The sequence below is a fragment of the Amphiura filiformis genome, chromosome 17 (assembly GCF_039555335.1).
Source record: "Amphiura filiformis chromosome 17, Afil_fr2py, whole genome shotgun sequence".
Taxonomy (NCBI): domain Eukaryota; kingdom Metazoa; phylum Echinodermata; class Ophiuroidea; order Amphilepidida; family Amphiuridae; genus Amphiura; species Amphiura filiformis.
This window is the reverse complement of record NC_092644.1, coordinates 226,206-244,941: the sequence shown is the minus strand read 5'-3', so window position 1 is coordinate 244,941 and position 18,736 is coordinate 226,206. Positions and strand designations below refer to the sequence as shown.

General features: G+C 35.5%; 2 protein-coding genes across 2 annotated transcripts; both read right to left on the bottom strand.

Moving 5' to 3' along the window:
* Positions 1–922: 922 nt before the first annotated feature.
* On the bottom strand, positions 923–5,902 carry LOC140138285 (S-crystallin SL11-like). The gene is made up of 3 exons (XM_072160198.1): positions 5,770–5,902; positions 2,551–2,666; positions 923–1,090 (listed from the first exon to the last, which is right to left on the bottom strand). The coding sequence occupies exons 1-3, from the start codon at positions 5,900–5,902 to the stop codon at positions 923–925; spliced, it is 417 nt and encodes a 138-aa protein (XP_072016299.1).
* Positions 5,903–12,033: 6,131 nt separating this feature from the next.
* On the bottom strand, positions 12,034–18,490 carry LOC140136757 (hematopoietic prostaglandin D synthase-like). The gene is made up of 5 exons (XM_072158341.1): positions 18,221–18,490; positions 15,752–15,844; positions 13,573–13,688; positions 12,522–12,626; positions 12,034–12,393 (listed from the first exon to the last, which is right to left on the bottom strand). Exons 1-5 carry the CDS (start codon positions 18,351–18,353, stop codon positions 12,226–12,228), a joined length of 615 nt encoding a protein of 204 aa, XP_072014442.1. The 5' UTR covers positions 18,354–18,490; the 3' UTR covers positions 12,034–12,225.
* Between the last annotated feature and the right edge of the window lie 246 nt (positions 18,491–18,736).

The following is an 18,736-nucleotide window of genomic DNA, read 5'->3' as shown; positions in this document are numbered from 1 at the left end:
TGTGCACCGATTACCATCACGTGACCAAACCATCAGTCAAGTCTCTGCGCAGTCTGACCCGGTAACAGGTCTTAGCGTTAAATCGATGGACCAGAATTTGATTCATATTATTGTCTATTTTATACACCTGGATGACTCAAAACATTTATAACCTTGAAATGATATCTTTATTATGTCACAGCATTTACATTTTTCATTTGAGAAGATATGTCCGCCCTGAAGTGGTGTTATATAGTATTGTAATCAGTGCAGTCAGTGATCTCAGGGAAAACGCCCGTGCACACATACACATGACAAACAGCTGCCTCAACGCAATGACGTCACTGACTGCAATTACGCTAAAAGCGCTATCATAATACTTTGTTCATACATACTTTCTAAAAACAGTGCACGTGATTGGTCGAGAGCCGGGTATAAACAACGTCAGTGGTCTGGATGTGAGAACGAAGGAAATGTTTTAATGATGTTTATACTTGTTATTTTTCGTTATTATTTTCATGAAATAAGAATCACAAAATGTTCTGGTATGTCTGAAGGGTAGACTGGCAGGTATTGTTGTCATTTGTTGATCGAAATATATTATTGATTATTCTACAAATCATATACTTTGAAAACTTGTTTGATTTATTGTTGTGAATTCTACACACTCGCTATGAAACGTATTCGTTAATCATTGGGCTGTGCGTAAAATTTGATGTATAATGTCTTCATGTATTACCAATTCGAGCAAGCGCTTCGAATAATGTCAAAAAAGAGGTTTGTCTCAGACGACCGCACTCGTAGCTTTTTTAGCACAAGCATGGTAAGGTTATTTTGTATGTATTCCGAGAACATATCTTAGCTGACAGGGTAAAAGAAAATATGAAAAACAACTGGCCACATATGCAATAAAAAATGAAAATAAACCCCTTCATTTATTTCACTACATTTTAGTTTCGGGTCTCTTTGCTATCCAGACTGCAATCTTAGGTTCCTTGCAGACTTTTTCCTTGTGTGCGGAGAGTGTAGGAAATTCTTTGTATGGCTCATCACATAACCATGAACAGAGAGTTTCGAAGTTTGCGATGAGTGAAATGTCTGCCATTGTTATCTGGACAAGGAGGAGATGAATGCAAGAAAAAAAAAGTGAAAACAATGACAATAAAAAAAGCAAAAAAATATATATATGTAATAGTGTTAACTTTAAATTCTAGATAACAATTAAAGCCATATTATAACATGTCCATAAAAAATAGATTAGTATTTTCTTTTCCACAAAATGTTAGCTTTTTACTGTCAGATATGTCCCCTGAGCTGAACAACTGAGGTAAAGCAAAGAAAATTGAAATTTACTACCAGCGCCGATATCGTGTCTCACTCCATTCGGTAGTGCTACGACACGATCATTTTTGTGTCGCAATGTACATGTACGTACTGTGTTATGAACATCGAGTACGCGTTCAACTAATATTTCCATCGTAATAATAAAACGACGGCTCCTGCGTTTTATTCAAAATCTTAAATTGTGACTAAACTAAAGCACGTAGAGTCTTGATTTTTGCAGTGTATGTTTAATAAAGTACATTATAATTATGTAAAAAATTGAAAAAGCAAATGTTATAATATGGCTTTAACTAATGTTATTCTGTAAAAATCGCAGAAATTACTGGTTACCTTCTTCCCAACAAAGAATTCTTTTCCTCAAATATAGATTTTCTTCAATTCTGCCTGTGGACACACAATGTGAGAAAATAACATTTCACTACAAAAGCACGTAATGTGTTTTTTTTTTTTGTGTGTAGGGTGTAATTATGTATTGGAGGTGGGGTGTTGGCATTACTTATATCTGTATAAATTGTGGATATCTTTGAGAACCGATATATCCTTTACAAGTTACCTTGTCATCTTCACATCTTATTTAAGTAATGATTGATCATGAAATTTGATTGATTGATGATTGATTATAACCGCTATTGTCAACCAAAAACAACCAAAACAGCTGCCGTAATAAACAACATAGGCGTAGATCTCGGGGGATGGGGGGATAAATCCCCACAATATTTTTCCAGGGGGATGGTCCATATAATCATCCCCAGACCCCCATCCCCAATGTTGACGCCTGTATGTCGGTTTTTGACCAAATTAACCTCATATTTGACCATTTTTGCCGAAAAAGTGCAGATTTTTTTGCGATTCGGAAGAATTTATTCTACTTTTGCACCATAATTCATCACTTTAGCTTCGATATGGCAAAAGTTTCTCTCGCTTCCCGCGCATTTTTACCATAAACTTATTCATTCGCCAAAGGGTGCTGGATTCACTATACTTCAAGAAATGTATTCACCCCACCCCCTCAAACACACCCCCAATGTCAAAAGAAATCTACGCCTGCCACTGATAAGCAATGATAAATAGTATGTGAACAATGGCTATAATCGATATAAAATTACTAAAACAAAACAAAACATAAAACTGGAAAAAAAACCACCATCGACAACAACAAAAACCAAACAAACAATCAGGATTAAATAAGCTTAAATACATACCTGTCAATTTGACAAATAAGCTTACCTTTTTCGCTTCATCCTTTTCCTGCCATATAGGGCGTATATCATTTCCCATATCAATGAAGGTTTCCATTACTTGTTCACATTGAGCCATTTCTAGGTTATTGTCACCAGCCAAATCTGTATGGGTAAACATAATATTTTGGTTTGAATGTTTCGTCGATTATTATTTTTGGGTCACCACTTGAAAAGGAACGGAATGCTGCCAGGAGAAGTCCTCTAAATGACTAAGAATGACGCCATGTATTTTAATTTTTAAATTAATTTTTTTTTTAAAATTTTTTAAAAACAAAATGACTTAAAAGTCAAATGGTTCCGTTTGTGGCATTTGTAACGTTTTGAGATTTTGTATTATGCTAATGAATACTAAATACTGGACCAACTTGTCAATTAGGCCTAATTCATGGACAGTTAGTCAATATTATTATTATTATTTTAACAGAGGATTTCTGAAAAGTGCTCTTCGCTCTTCCCTTTAACAGAGATAGTTAGAATTGTTACTACAATTCCAGTACTTACGAAACTCTCGCGCTACATATCGAGCAATGGCTTGGCTTTGTGCTACCCTCTTAATTCCCATCGATTTCCAGGACTGGTAAGGTTCCAGTAGGCATAGCTGTAGAAGGAAAGATGTCTTATAAATAGGCCATGATAAAGAAAGACAACACATTTTTTATCAGTGCTCGGGTTTGGGGCGATTTGTAGCTCATATTATCATTCCATAGTAATATGAAACGGTCCCAGTGTAATTTATGTATCTAGTTGGAATGCGAGGTTGACCCGGGATGTTGTATCATGTGTGCATCATGTTGACTATCAAACACATATAGGGGTCTCAACCACCTACACATCCCCGCTCACCCCAGCCCTCCCACCACTACTGACTACTCACCGCGCACACATTGGGTAGCACATGATACAGTCATGTCTACAGTATAATTCACCACGACCTTTGCAGGACTTAAACCCCATTAAAAGCTATTAATTTGAAACCAAGATAACACTCATTGAAAACAGCTCAACTATGTTACATCAGATCTTCTCTGGTTAAATCCACACACACATGTGTCTGTTTTGAGCAATGAGCTGGTATTATAGTTTCAGTTGGGTGAACGATTATAAAGCAAACGCAAGGTAACAATTACTGTGTGGCATTTGTTCACGAAATGAGACAATACTGTGCATATTGTTAACCACATTCTTGAAAATGAGAAACATAATGGCTGTGGGCCGTAACACGGTTTGGAAATAATTTCTTCATATTTTGATGTTATCTGTCGTTTACATATCCTTCCTAAAACACCAAAGTGCGAATATTTCCAAACACCTAAATTAGCTAAAAATTTAGGACATGTTACAAAACTATATTTTCTAGAATTTCAGAAGAGTACTTTTAATATTGGCCGGTTATTTTTCACACAGCGACGTTAACTAAGCAATGTACTATTACCTATAACATACACTAAAAGTTTTAATATCACCTCAAAAATAAGGGCAGCAGAAACACGTTATTTAATGTTTCTGCATGAATGGCCTTTATTAAAGCATCAAAAATCAAAAAACCGAATTGAAATCGGTCAATGCATTGTGACGTAGTGTCAATTTTAAGATGCTCATAAATGGAATGCAAATCTGCCACAAATTGCTATAATGACAAAATTGGCACATTTCGAGATTTTGAAGGTTTATTTGGACACTTACTTGAAAAAGCAACGTTAATTTAAGTATCACAGGTTAATTGCCTATCTTTTTTAACTTCGTCAAAGAAAACAAAATTAAAAAATCTATCATTGAATAATTATAATAAATTAACCAAATATACTATTTTAGCAATTCCGGCCAATCTGCAGACAAATAAAAGTTGAAAAAATGACTAAGTTCAGCTAATTAATATGCAAAATTGATGCCAAAAGAAAACCGTACATGATATCTGGGTGCAGTTTTTTTCACAAACATATGTATACAAAGCTCTTTCAATTGATAACAAAAAATACACAAAAAGTAATCAATTATGCAAATTAGCTTATTACAGCTAATTATGTATTCATGCTATTATTATGTAAATTAGCCATGAGTTGTTTTTTTTTCTCGATATTTAATGAAAGTCTTTTCATTCATCATGAATTTGTCAAGTATGAACCTGTTATGATGTTGAGTAAAGAATCTGCAGTTAATTACTTTAATATAATACAAAAAATACAAACTTTGACATTTTGACGGTGTCTGGAATAATATTTTTGTTTTTTCTGTAAATATGGTATGTGTATGTGTCACCATTGCTCAAAGCCAAATCCGAAAAGTAAAAATAAAAATTCATTTGCAATGAGACTTTAAATTAACATTTTGTTATCTGGATTAACATGGGAAGAGAAACGGTAAAAGGAACAGCCACTCTATTTATACCGCGTATACAAAAATGGTGTGGCCTTGGACACACACAATGGCTTAGAGCTATTGTGGTTTGGAATATTACTCCCTTTAAACTCACTTAAAAAATGTTTTGTTTCAAATCGTTTTCCTCAAGTGTGCCATTCGTTGTCGACGGAAATAATTTACATGTTTAGAAAGATTAGTATTTCAGCTAAATGGTGGTAGATCTTGATTTTTCAAAAGGCCTATATTTATTGATTTATGAGGGATCTTCAACAATCCATAAAACAGGTAGTAGCTCTTAAACGAAGCAACATTTATTTAAAAAAAACCCGATGGTAGTCACAGAAAGGTTTCACACACCATATATCAAAAATTCAAACAATTGTGATAAATAGCACATATGAGGAAATTAATTTTTCGGCATGCATGTTTGCCAAAATTGAACAACTTTCATGCGCGCGCTTTTCAATTTACTGTTATGCTTGCATGTACAGTGTGGCAGAAGTATTGTGCAGCCACTGTGACATGCCTACTAAAACACCAAAGTGCGAATATTTCCAAACATCTAAATTAGCTAAAAATTTAGGACATGTTACAAAACTATATTTTCTAGAATTTTAGAAGAGTACTTTTAATATTGGCCGGTTATTTTTCACACAGCGACGTTAACTAGGCAATTACCCATACTTCTAACATACGCTACTTGTAGAGGTTACGCGTCAATGGTAAGAGCACTGTGTATTGTGTATAGGAAAACGGACAGTAACTGCAGTATGTGACACGAAGGCTTACGGTACTGGTACAATACTGATCATGGTAGGCCTATGTAGTCCTTAATCTTAACACTTACTTGGTTTTAGAGTAGGCCAGTTGGCACCTTCAATACGATGATCTTCATACTGTACCCCAGCCTGTGCAAACAGAAGCCGTGTAAACTCAGCTCGGCCCCTCCCAGGAAAGTAAATCAGCTTGTAATTCGGCATTTTTGAGATTTGATTTATACCACTCTCACTATATGCTATATTAACACACTATGTACAAGGCAGCCAAATTGAAGTCACTCCGCAGCCAGCACAGCGTGAAGTGATCGACGCATAGCATACGCAGCAAACACACAAACAATGTTTTTAAAACTTTACCATGATGTAAAGGCGTTTTGGTCAAAACGTTTTATTTAAATGACGGGTTATAAATGTTGTCAAAATGTTATTGCAAAATATTTGTTGCAAAACAATTTTGCTAAATGTTTTGTCAACAATATGTAAGAATGTTGTATTACGTTTTCAAAATGTTTACTGAAAACATTTTATACCAACATGTAACCTGACATTTAAACGTTTTCTGTAAAACGTTTTGTGTTTGTTGGCTAGGGCTATTCAAGTTCATGGTCATGATGATGACCATGAACTTTCTGTTTCTTTTGAAGATCAACCAGCACCTACATGCACATCAACACCAATTGCACCACACCACCAGTCTACATCCCCCTACTATCAACCTAGTATAGTTCAACATGCTGGCTGCCAAATTAGCCCCTCAGTTTGTGATAGAGCAACACAAACTCCTGTTCAACTAGATGACACCCCTAAGCTGAAGGATGTCATATCATCTTTGACATCAAAAGTTGAAGACTACAAGATACAGCTGGCCCAATTCCAAGAGGTACGCAGTAACTTTGCCCACCTTACATCAGCATATCGAGAACTGAGTGATCGCAATTGTGTCCTTGAAGCTAAGCTCTCCAGCCTGATCAAGCAAGAAACATGTTTGAACTTTGAAATACCAGTTGCTACATCATCACCTCCAAAACATGTGTCTGCCCCCCAGCCTGATTCTGCCATATCAACGTCCCCGAATCCATTCAATCTTCTTACGGATGAACTGACAAATTTGGAACCAGCACCAGCAGTCCCAAGTGCACCTAACATGTCTCTGATGACACCACCTAAACAACAGACATCTACACGTAAACCTCGTCGCAATCCCCCCAAACCCACTAGTACTCCTAAGCCACAAATGGATCAGCAACTTAATAAGCCCCCAACCAAAGAAGACTCCAAAGCTGACATTGTAATCTTCAGCAATTCTATATGTGCAAGAATTGTTGAACAGCGTTTCTACAGAGGTAAGAACACAAAAAGTTTATCACAAAGGCGGTGCCCTTATAAAGGATGTAGAGAAGCTAGTTGCAGACTGCAAAGAAACTTCACCTGCAATTGTCATTCTCCAAGCTTGGACAAATAACACTACGCGACAAACCCCTGATGAATGCCACAAAGATGCAACAGAACTGATCAACGTGACTATGGTGAAATTCCCCACAGCTCATGTACTCATCTCAGGTGTTCTGCCAAGACTATGCCCCTTGCATAATAATAAGCCAAATCGCGTTGCCTATGATCTCAACAGTATGTTTGCCAGGAACTCAATGAACAACCCCAATGTCTCATTTGTAGACAATGCCACATCTTTTGTGACACAGACAGGAGATATTTTACAGGAACTATATTGGGATGACCTGCATCTAAATTACAAGGGCTTAGGTAGACTTGTAATCAACCTACGTAAGGCTATTACAACTGTTTTTCCTTGTTGGAGCCCTCACTTCCCAAAGACTTAGACTCTGTTACCAATAATGAATTTGTTCATCCACATGAAACTGATGCGATAGATGCAAAAAGTGTAAATGATACTAATGATACATGTAATGATGAAGAAATTATGAATGATAATGTAAATAGTGTAAATAATGTCAATGTTTTAGTTGGTACATGTACTTCTGTTATGAAAATTGTTAATGAAAATTATTCTCAAGATGTTCAAGTCAATGGTGCAAACAATGTTAATGACTTTGATGATGAAGATAGTGTCAATGAAACTAAAATTGTAAGAAATAATGCTCATTTCGGAAATTATAATGTAGAGAATAATCATGATGGTGCTGTAAATTTAACTTCATTAAATGACGATAAAAGTAGTCATGTTAATTTTATTGACAAATCAAATACCAGATGATACATGTACAAATGTGGTAAATCATGAGATTAATAATCCTTATAGTGTTTTGCATTCAAATGGTACAATTATTGCTCAACTAAATATCTGTAGTTTAGTTGACAATTTTGATGAGCTTAACAACATTTTAAACGATAATCCCATTGATGTATTGGGACTTACTGAAACATTTCTGTCTGATGTTATAAGTGATAACAATGTAAATATTGATAATTACTTCCTGTACAGAAAGGATAGAAAATTCATAAATGTCAATAGACGTGGAGGTGTAGCCTTTATGTAAATCAAACATGTAACCATAAAATTAGAGATGACCTAAATTCAGATAAACTTGAGCTCTTAACAATAGAAATAATGCCATTGAAGAGGAAACCAATCATTATGGTATTATGGTATAGAGTACCTGGTTCCTCTATTGATTTATTTGTTCATTTTCAAAATCTTTTACAGGTCATTGAATCTGAAGGAAAGGATTATATTCTTATGGGTGATCTTAATTGTGATCTCTTGACAACCACACCCCACTGCTATACAATTAAACTTAAAGAAATTTGTGATAATTTCAACCTTAAACAAGTTATATCTGAACCAACAAGAATAACTAAAAATAGTAAAACTTTACTTGATGTAATATATTGTTCTGATATTAACAAGATAAGCAAATCAGGTGTTATTCATACTGGAATTAGTGACCACTCACTCACTTATGCATCAATTTGGGGTAAGACTAAATCTAGTAATACTGATAGCAAAGATGATAACCATGCACAGAAGCAAAATCACAAGTTTAAAAAGTCTCGTAATTATAAAAAATTCAATGAACAGATATTTTTGAATGATTTAGCAAATACTGATTGGAAGGTTGTTTTAAATAGCAGTGATGTTGACAAAGGTGCCGAGTTATTTGAGAAAATACTTCTTCGTATAATTGACAGACATGCACCTTATAAGAGGCGTAGAACACGAAAGAAAACTGCCCCTTGGTTAAATGATGATGTTTTAAATTCAATGCGCAAACGAGATAAACTTAAAGTTACTGCAATCAAATCAGGAAATAATCACACTTGTTGGGAAACCTACCGCAAGGCTAGGAATGAAACTAACAAAATGATCAAAGAAAACAAGAGAAAATTCCTAAATCAAGGTCTTAATGAACACAAAAATAATATCAAAAAGACTTGGGAACATTTGAAACATGTCATTCCTTCAAAAAGTAAAGGTACAAAAATTTCTTTTATTAAGACTGAAAAAGGTTCGCTTACAGAGCCAAAAGAAAAGGCTTATGAACTAAATAATTTCTTTTCTAAAATTGGTCCTCAACTTGCAGATAATATTAGTGATAATGATTTTTGTAACTATAACCATGAAAACAGCCCAAATATGGAAGGACCTACTTTTGATTTTATTCCTGTTACTTATGACTATGTTTTTAATCAACTTTGTAAATTATCTGATAACAAAGCAACTGGTTTAGACAATATTCCTTCAAAGCTGCTCAAATTGGCAGCACCTATCATTACACCAATTATAACTCATTTAATCAATCACTCCTTCACAACAAGTAAATTTCCAACATGCTGGAAAAGAGCTAAAGTCATTCCTGTTTTTAAGGCTGGTGACCCTAGTGATCCCAGTAACTATAGGCCCATTTCCATACTTGTTGTAATTTCAAAAATAGCTGAAAGGGCAGTGTTTGACCAACTGTACAACTATTTAAATACAAATGGATTAATTAATATCAACCAGTCTGGGTTCAGACCATCTCATTCAACCTGTTCTGCTCTTGTTAACATAACTGAAGACTGGTATGATGAAATTGACAAAGGTAATATGGTAGGACTTTGTATGTTAGATTTTAAAAAAGCATTTGATACAGTAAATCATGAAATTTTTCTTAAAAAACTGAAAATATATGGCTTAAGTAATTATTGTATTAAATGGTTTGAAAGCTATCTTACTGGTCGCACCCAATGTACTTCTGTAGATGGTGTACTCTCTGATCAATGTGAAATAGTATGTGGCATGCCACAAGGATCAATTGATGGCCCTCTTGCCTTTCTAATTTATATCAATGATCTTCCTAATTATGTAACACATTGTAAAGTAAGTATGTATGCTGATGATACTGTAATATATTATTCTTCTAATGAAATTAATGATATCTTTAGCAGTATAAATAATGATCTTAACACCATCAACAAATGGCTTCAAAGTAATAAACTTAGTCTATAAACACTGACAAAACAGAATTCATGTTAATAGGCTCAAGACAAAGGTTACACTCAGTAAAAGAAGATATTAATAATGCAGATGTCCATGTTCATATAAATGGTGTTAATATTAAGAGGGTGCAAGAGAGCAAACACCTTGGTGTTATTATTGATGATACTTTGTCTTGGAACCAACAAATTTATACTGTGCGTAAAAAAGCTCTCAAAGGAATGTTCATGCTAAAAAAATGTAGATCTAATTTCCTCATTGAAGATATTTTGAAGATGGTTTATAATTCAATTGTTCTGCCTCATCTAGAATATTGTAACATTGTTTGGGGAAATTGTAGTATTTCTGTAGCAAAACGTCTACAAATTATCCAAAACAGGGCTGCACGTATAATTTGTAATGCTAAATGGGACACATCTAGTAATATCGTTCTTGATCAACTTGGTTGGAAACCAGTTTCTAATAGGCAGCAGTACAACTGTTCTGTTTTAACATATAAGATTTTGAATAACTTGTCACCTCCGTACTTAACTCACATATTTTCAATTCCAGAGAATCATTACAACTTTCGCCAGAGTAAATTTAATGTTAAGATCCCTCAACCGAGGACAGATTATAAGAAACGTAGTTTATCATATAGAGGTGGAATCATCTGGAACAATTTAGATGAAACTATTCAAAAATCCATGACCTTACATATTTTCAAAAATAATGCTAAAAGTGTATATTTTTAACTGTTGTTTAAATCTATCAATTTTATGATGATGTAAATTTTATTTGTACTTTGTTTATTAATATTTTGTATGTTATGTTATGTCCACGGCCCCAAGGAAGAACAACTTTGTTGATTTGGGCCTCCGTGGTGAAATAAAGCTTCCTATCCTATCCTTCCTATCCTATCCTATCCTAAGACCCTCTTTTCACTCACAGCTGTCAGCAAAGACCCCTTTTTTTCATTCGATCTATCACCAAATTGACCTTATTTTTCAAGTTGAACAGCAACTTTTATTTAAAAGCCATTTAGAACCAATAATTCCGGCTTCTGCACAACCGTAAGATCTCCTGTAAAAAAAGCATGTTAATATACCCACCAAATTTTTATCCAAAAGTCCGCTTCTCATGTTTCTCTCTAACCAATACACCCCATATTCATGTTTAAATTTTTCTCTCACCGAGTGGCCCACACTGGGAAAGTGTCAGCTTTTACATATGTATCAAACTCATATTGCAGTGCCCTCCCGGGTCAAAATGCTGTATCTGTATACACGCAAAACGGTCTCTATTGTATAAACCATCAAACCTTGCACACCATTCAATTAATAAGCCCGTAAAATCGCTCACTTAGCAAAAGAGTCATACGCAGTGTTAAGGGATCTGGAATGAGCGTTTTGAGCGTTTCGACAGTATTTTTTGTGGGACATGAGAGCACATCAGACATATCGAATTGCATTCTGAATACGAAGAATGTCTTTCTAATATCAAATAGTTTTCATTTTTTGAAATTCACGATATAATACAAATTTTATGACAAATTATTAAAATTTGATATTTTGAGTGGTTCCGTGTAGTGACCTCGTATGCTGATGTGTACAAATAATACTACCATGATGTATCACCAAAATTCACTTCAGATCGCTGCATCGAGTTTTTAACTAGTTTTTCTAAGTGTGCTTCACTCGTTGTCGAAGGAAACAATTTACATGATAAGAAAGACTAGAGTTTCTGCTGAATGGTGGAAGGTCTGACTTTCTCAATAGAACTATATTTATTGATGAGTAATCTTCTACAATCCGTATAACAGGTGGTAACTCTTGAACAAAGCAACATTTAATTTAGTCGGACTCGATGGTAGCCTCAGAAAGGTGTCACATACCATATTTAGAAATTGATTTTTTGACATGGATGTCCGACTTTGCGCGCGCTTTTCAAGTCACTGTTATGCTTGCATGCACAGTGTGGCATGCTTCTTGTACAGCAACTGACATGATAAGAAGCATGGATGAAAAATTTTGATAAAAAAGCGTACATTTTGAACATTATGACTTGTGACTTTGGAAATAATGGAAATTCACTACATTTTAGTTTCTGGTCTCTTGGCTATCCAGGCTGCAATCTTGGGTTCCTTGCTAACTTTGTCCTTGTGTGCAGCGAGTGTAGGAAAATCTTTGAACGGCTCATCACATACCCATGAACTGAGTAATTCGAAGGTCGCGATGAGTGCTATGTCTGCCATTGTTATCTGGACAAAGAGGAGATGAATGCAAGAAAAAAAACATCACAAATGAAAACAATAACTATAAAAATAAATATGTAGCAGTGTTAACTTAAAGTTATACTACTTGTCTAGCTAAAAATGTCACTAGTTACCTTCTTTCCAACAAAGAATTCTCCTCCGTTGTCTGCAAGAAACTTTCCGACAAATTTCAGTTTCGTTTTAATCTTTTCCTCAAATACGGATTTCTTCAATTCCGCCTGTGGACACACAATGTGAGAAAATATTAACATTATTAATGCTCTGCGTGCTAGCCATGCGCTTCAACGGAAAAAGTTTTGAAATATTTTCTCAAAATATCAAGAGCTATCTTAAGAACTACTGAACCAATACTAGGCTTGTTTGTACTCATTTTAATGCAATTTTCATGCTGATTCCAAATATGGTCATGAAAATTAACATTTCTGCAATTTTGAATTTTGAAATTTTTTTAAACATGTCGTCTGCAGTCGACACCCGCGTGAAGAGAATTAATTATTAAAACTACAAAAGCACGTTATGTCCTTTGAATTGACCTCTGTGAGCACATTTGTGGCACCACTGCATTGTATTTTGCTAATAAAATATATGTACATGTATTCAAGGTGGTGGTGGGTGATAGGGTGTGGTGGTGGAGTGTACCCACGCACTTGAGCGAGTGTGGCTGTTTTAATATTGGCATCAGGTATGTCTGTAAAAATTATGGATACATATATGAAAACCGATATCTCAATTACCATGATTACGACTTTTCTTGGTTCATCACATCTTATATTAGAAATCTCCTCCGTTGGCTGCCCCGGTTGGCTGCAAGGAACTTTTCGTTGATCATGTACGAATATAATCTTTATTTATCTTTATTGGAAAATGGCTATCATTGATTATGTAAAGTTACCAAAAACGACAACAACAAACATAAACAAGCACATCATCATGATGAAGAAACTACATGTAAAAATGCTAAATACGGGGTGGCAAAGGGGGCAGCTGCCCCACGTACACGCCCCTGTGAGAAGTATAATTGCTCCCCCCCGCCCTCCTGTGGGATGCTGGCCGCCCCAATATGTAACATTTTTAGCCCTTTTTGTACTTTTGTACCATTTTCGTCAAAGTTTGCCCCTTAAAAGATGTCTGTTAAATTCCTGTCAATCTGACAAATAAGCTTACCTTTTTCGCCTCATCCTTTTCCTGCCATATAGGGCGTATATCATTTCCCATATCAATGAAGGTTTCCATTACTTGTTCACATTGAGCCATTTCTAGGTTATTGTCACCAGCCAAGTCTGTATGGGTAAACATAACATTTTGGTTTGACTTTCATCATCGATTATTAGTTGGTAATTAACCCCTTTGGTTTTTATCACTCCCAGACGCACAACCCCAATGATAAACCACAGTCAAAAGATAGAAAATTGTTATGTAATAATGGTATTATGGAATCTGTTGGCACACTTTTCACACCATATTGATAGCTATATAATAGGGTATCAGCAGGGGATAATTGGAGGGATAAATAGTTATCGACGTTTCATTCCAGAGATATGGCCTTTCGGGTGTCACGGTTTTATATAGGGCTACTAGAACATGTTAAAAAGTTTAAGTCCAAAAAGGAATGCTAACAGAAAGTGCAATTTTAAGGTGCTTTTTCTTAATGTATTTATTAACTAGCGTTATCTGGAACATTATAACAACATGTAATAAGATCATCCTGAAAATTTAAGCGATTTTATTGACATACAACAAAAAGTATAATACCTCAAAACCCATGGTTTATTTGGTGGAACCTCAAGTATGATCATAGATGGCTGCCATTATGGTGGAAAATATTTGCATAGAGGAGCTGTTAACAATATGTGCATTATTTCAAATGAATAGCGGAAGTCTTAAACATTGTTCAGTCTTTTAATGTCAGTACATTTTATCTTCAAAAATGATTATATTTCATCATGACATAAGTTTGGTAACATTAAGGGATCTAAAATGAGCGTTTATTGCGTTTCAACAGTAATTTTTGTTGGACATGAGAGCACCTCAGACCTATCGAATTGCATTCTGAATACGAAGCATGTCTTTCTGATATCAAATAATTTTCATTTTGTGAAAATCACAATATAATACAAATTTTATGACAAATTATAAAAATTTGATATTTTTCAAATTTTGATATATAACAGTCCTCGAAGTAAATTATATAAATCTAATGACATATTCTTAAAATGTATGTAGCAGGGAGGAAAAGCCGACGGTCAATTGAAAATGTTGACCTTTCATATTGAAGATATGGATTTTTTCCCAAAAAGACCTAATTTTTTGGGTGTTTTGGGAAAAATCCATATCTTCAATACGAAAGGTCAAAATTTTCAATTGATCGTCGGCTATTCATCCCACCTACATACACTTTAAGTATAAATCATCAGATTTATAAAGTTTACTTCAAGTACTGTTAAATATCAAAAATATCAATTTTAATGATTTGCCATAAAATGTGTATTAAATTGCGAATTTCAAAAATCAAAATTATTTGATATCAGAATGACATTCTTCGTATTCAGAATGCAATTCGATATTTATGATGTGCTCTAATGTCCCACAATAAATACTGTCCAAACGTTCATACCCCAGCCCTTAATCACTACCAATTTTGAGAAATTTGCTCCAACTCAAAGGTTATCTTTACTACATTGAGCAATATACTGTGTGTGCATGGAAACCATGATGGGTAGCTTGCTCGACGTGCGTGGGTTCGATTCCCCGTCCCACCACCGTGTTGCGCCCTTGGGCAAGGCGCTTTGCCTCGCTTGCCTCACCCCACCCAGGTACAATGGGAAGCTGTTGGGGGTAGTCACAGTCGTTGTACTGATGGACCCTGCGCCACTTGTAGGCTGCAAACGTGGTTCCGACATATTCTAATGACGGCGGAATAAATGTAAAGCGCTTAGAGGCTGTTTACGGCATAAAGCGCTCTATAAATGTCTACATTTTTTATATCTAAAATGGACATGGTGGTCAGAAGTGCATAATTTTAGATGGGTTTGGAAGGCTTAAACAATATTTAATTTCTTAACATCTGTTTAAAATGTTACTACAAAATGACTTAAAAGTCAAATAATGGTTCCGTTTGTGACATGTGGTTGGTAACGAGTTGTGAGATTTTGTATTATGCTAATGAATACAAAATACTGTACCAACTTGTCAATTAGGTCTATTCAGGGACAGTTAGTTAATTATTATTATTATTATTATTATTATTATTATTTTAACAGAAGATTTCTGAAAAGTGCTCTTCGCTCTTCCCTTTAAACATGTTAAAAGAGATAGTTAGAAATGTTACAATTCCATTACTTACTAAACTCTCGCGCTACATATCGAGCAATGGCTTGGCTTTGTGCTACCTTCTTTCCATCGACTTCGAGGACTGGTAGGGTTTCGGTAGGCATGGCTGTAGAAGGAAAGGTGTTATACACCATATTAAAAGATAAAGTCAGCATATGTATTAAGCACGAAATAGTCCGTTTTAATGATATTTCAGGACGGGACATGTTTAATGACTGCCCGTTATTAGCTTTATTATTAGAAACACAATAAATCGCCAAAGTCATCAAAAAGTCATAATGCCTATGTACAGTACCTTCATTTATCATGTTTATTCATAGACGTTTATTTTCCGGTGCTTTTATATTATGGTTTAATTTGTCGTGCCGCAATACATAACTTGTACGACCATGGGGGGGGGGTCCTGGTTGAAGATGTACGGGGATGGGTAGCAGCGTAGACTTCTCCGTAGTCCACTTGCCCATTTTGCATACTCTGGCTATTACATTTAAGCATAAAACGCTGATTTGTATTAATTTGTGTGCAATTGATAGATTTTCACATCTAATATTTTCAGTCACCCTACTCCCTCTGTTTGTTAGCTTCCCAAGTGGACTACTTACTTTGACTTGCGGTTAAATTTTTTTAACTCTGTGGAGAGTTAGGCCAATTTCTGGCCTAACTAAAATTGGCCATGATGTAATGCATCTTTAAATGGATCTGGCATGTGAATGGTCGCCCAGATGCAGATCTCGCTATGGTTTAAATCCTCCGGGCACGTGCAATTACCATTAACTACATCGTACACAGCAATCTATGGAATTTGCGGCACGTTTGATCTGGCGCGAAAGTTAAACTCTCAGTGGTGTGTATGGACGTATATTTAGCGCGTCTTACTACCATACCATGCTTGGTACTTGCGGTTAAATTGGATTGATAAACAAGTATGATTGACAGTGTGTTTTAGAGACCAAAGTGCCGGTGTAAAGTTCTGCTTAAAAGTCAAAGTACATACTAGTAGTCGGATTTTTTACTCGGGCTTTCGCGATCAATAAACTGGTAGATTCTAAAATCAGAATTGCTCAATATTAAGTGAGCAATTATAATTATGCAAGATATGTTACATTCAATATAACTTTTATTGTCACTAATCATCTAATTATATAAACTCTTTATGACCATTTTACTATTGAACACTTTATTTCTAATAGACATCAGTATAATTTTGAGTTCAACGGAATGCGTTCATCATGATTAATAATCACATATTTTTTAATCAAAATTCGACTATGGCATACTCTAGCAGCAGCGTAGCGCGCGGGGCGGGGTGGTGTTGGCAGGAAAAGGGAAAAATGCCCCTCTTATAAATAATGAAAGAGAAAATCGGGAAGGCAAAGGAAAAGAAAAGGGACGTTTTCCACCAAAATTCATCCCGATCATGGGCCTAAATAGTGTAAAATCCCAAGTCCTTTTTTGGAAACTTGAAGACTTTACATGTATAGTCTCTCTAAAACAGCTGACGTATGTATCCCACCGATAAAATGATGAAAACGGGATATTTTTAACCCGAAATTTGTATCCACTCCCCCTCCCACCCCGACCAAGAAAGCTGGCTACGCCCCAGGGGATGTGCCATGGTTTTGTGGTTTATTGGTACAGTATAGATGGGTCGTTTTTCAGTGGAGACCAATTACGCATTTGGGCAAAACTGCCTTTAAAAGCAAAGCACCCAACAAATTTTAGGGGTGCTTTTTGTGAAAATTGGCATATTGATGGGTTGTAAAAACAGCAAAAAGAAGGTATAGAGAAAGACCCTCGGGATCTGGGTGTATGTATAATTCCTGGTATAATTTCTAGAATCCATTCGCTCGATTCAGATTTATTCTGTGATACGACTATAGGACTATTATAATTATAGTCTCTTCGGGTTTCGTTCAAAATCAAACATTTATAACAGGAAACTCGAAGGTGAAAAAAATGTATTTATTTGTTTTCTTTATTTATGGATACCTTTGGTAAGCATGCAAGCATGGCACATACACAATATCAGGTAACCTTAACGTCACGTTGGCAAACCAATGTACACACAAAAAAAGAAAAGAATTTCATTGAGGGATTGAAACCAAGCGAAGCCAATTTAGTTCGGATCACTTAACCGTGTTACCATGGTAATCGGTCAGCACAAAAATGACTTTACATTTTCCCAGGGATAAATTAGCCGACTCATTGATTGATTGATTGATTGATTGATTGATTGATTGATTGATTGATATAAGTTATGTCGAACATTTGACACTTTGTTCACTTTTTGGGTGCAACAACACAAATTGCGGGCCATTCCCGGGGGCATTTTTTTGTTTGCAACCCCCCCAAGATACTATAAAACACATTCCACCCCAGCGTATTGCCTCCAACTGGGGATAATTTTTGCACTGTATTGAACTTCTGTATAAATGTAAGCATGTAACATATAAAGTATATAATTCCTGATTTTAACACTTACTTGGTTTTAGAGTAGGCCATGTGCTAGGCGGAATTCGATGATCTTCATACTCTACCCCAGCCTGTGCAAACAGAAGCCGGGTTAACTCAGCTCGGCCCCTCACCGGAAAGTAACTCAGCTTATACTGCGGCATTTTGGAGGTTTGATTTTATACCACTCTCACTGAAAATTTGAACCACACTGGTTAGCAGGCAAACTAAAGCTCCGCAGCTAGCACAGTATGAAGACCCTTGTTATCACGCCGGTCAATGTTAATGAATGGCATGACCTTGATAAAATGCTGTACACACGCTAGCTCTTTGCCCGGCGCGTTTGTGGGTCACTGGTCGAAAATCGTATGTACAGGTAGTTACTCTGGGTAGTTATTAAAGAAAATAGTGCCTCTGGTACTATCTAAAATAGATGCAATTTCAGATATTTAGTTTTAATTATTAATTACACGATTTTGGCAGGTTCGTTTTGCATAATACTGGCATACTGCATATTTGTAGAGTTTCTTAGTGGCGAGTTTAACAC

Bases quoted from the DNA above. Each gene is read 5' to 3' on its own strand.
- LOC140138285 (XM_072160198.1), bottom strand. From the start codon at position 5,902: ATGCCGAATTACAAGCTGATTTACTTTCCTGGGAGGGGCCGAGCTGAG. The intron at 2,667-5,769 runs GTAAGTGTTAAG...TTACCCATACAG, and splicing joins CTGGCCTACTCTAAAACCAA to ATTTGGCTGGTGACAATAAC. The intron at 1,091-2,550 runs GTAAGCTTATTT...CTCCTTGTCCAG, and splicing joins AAAAGGATGAAGCGAAAAAG to ATAACAATGGCAGACATTTC.
- LOC140136757 (XM_072158341.1), bottom strand. From the start codon at position 18,353: ATGCCGCAGTATAAGCTGAGTTACTTTCCGGTGAGGGGCCGAGCTGAG. The intron at 13,689-15,751 runs GTAAGTAATGGA...TTACCCATACAG, and splicing joins ATATGTAGCGCGAGAGTTTA to ACTTGGCTGGTGACAATAAC. The intron at 12,394-12,521 runs GTAACTAGTGAC...CTCTTTGTCCAG, and splicing joins AATTCTTTGTTGGAAAGAAG to ATAACAATGGCAGACATAGC.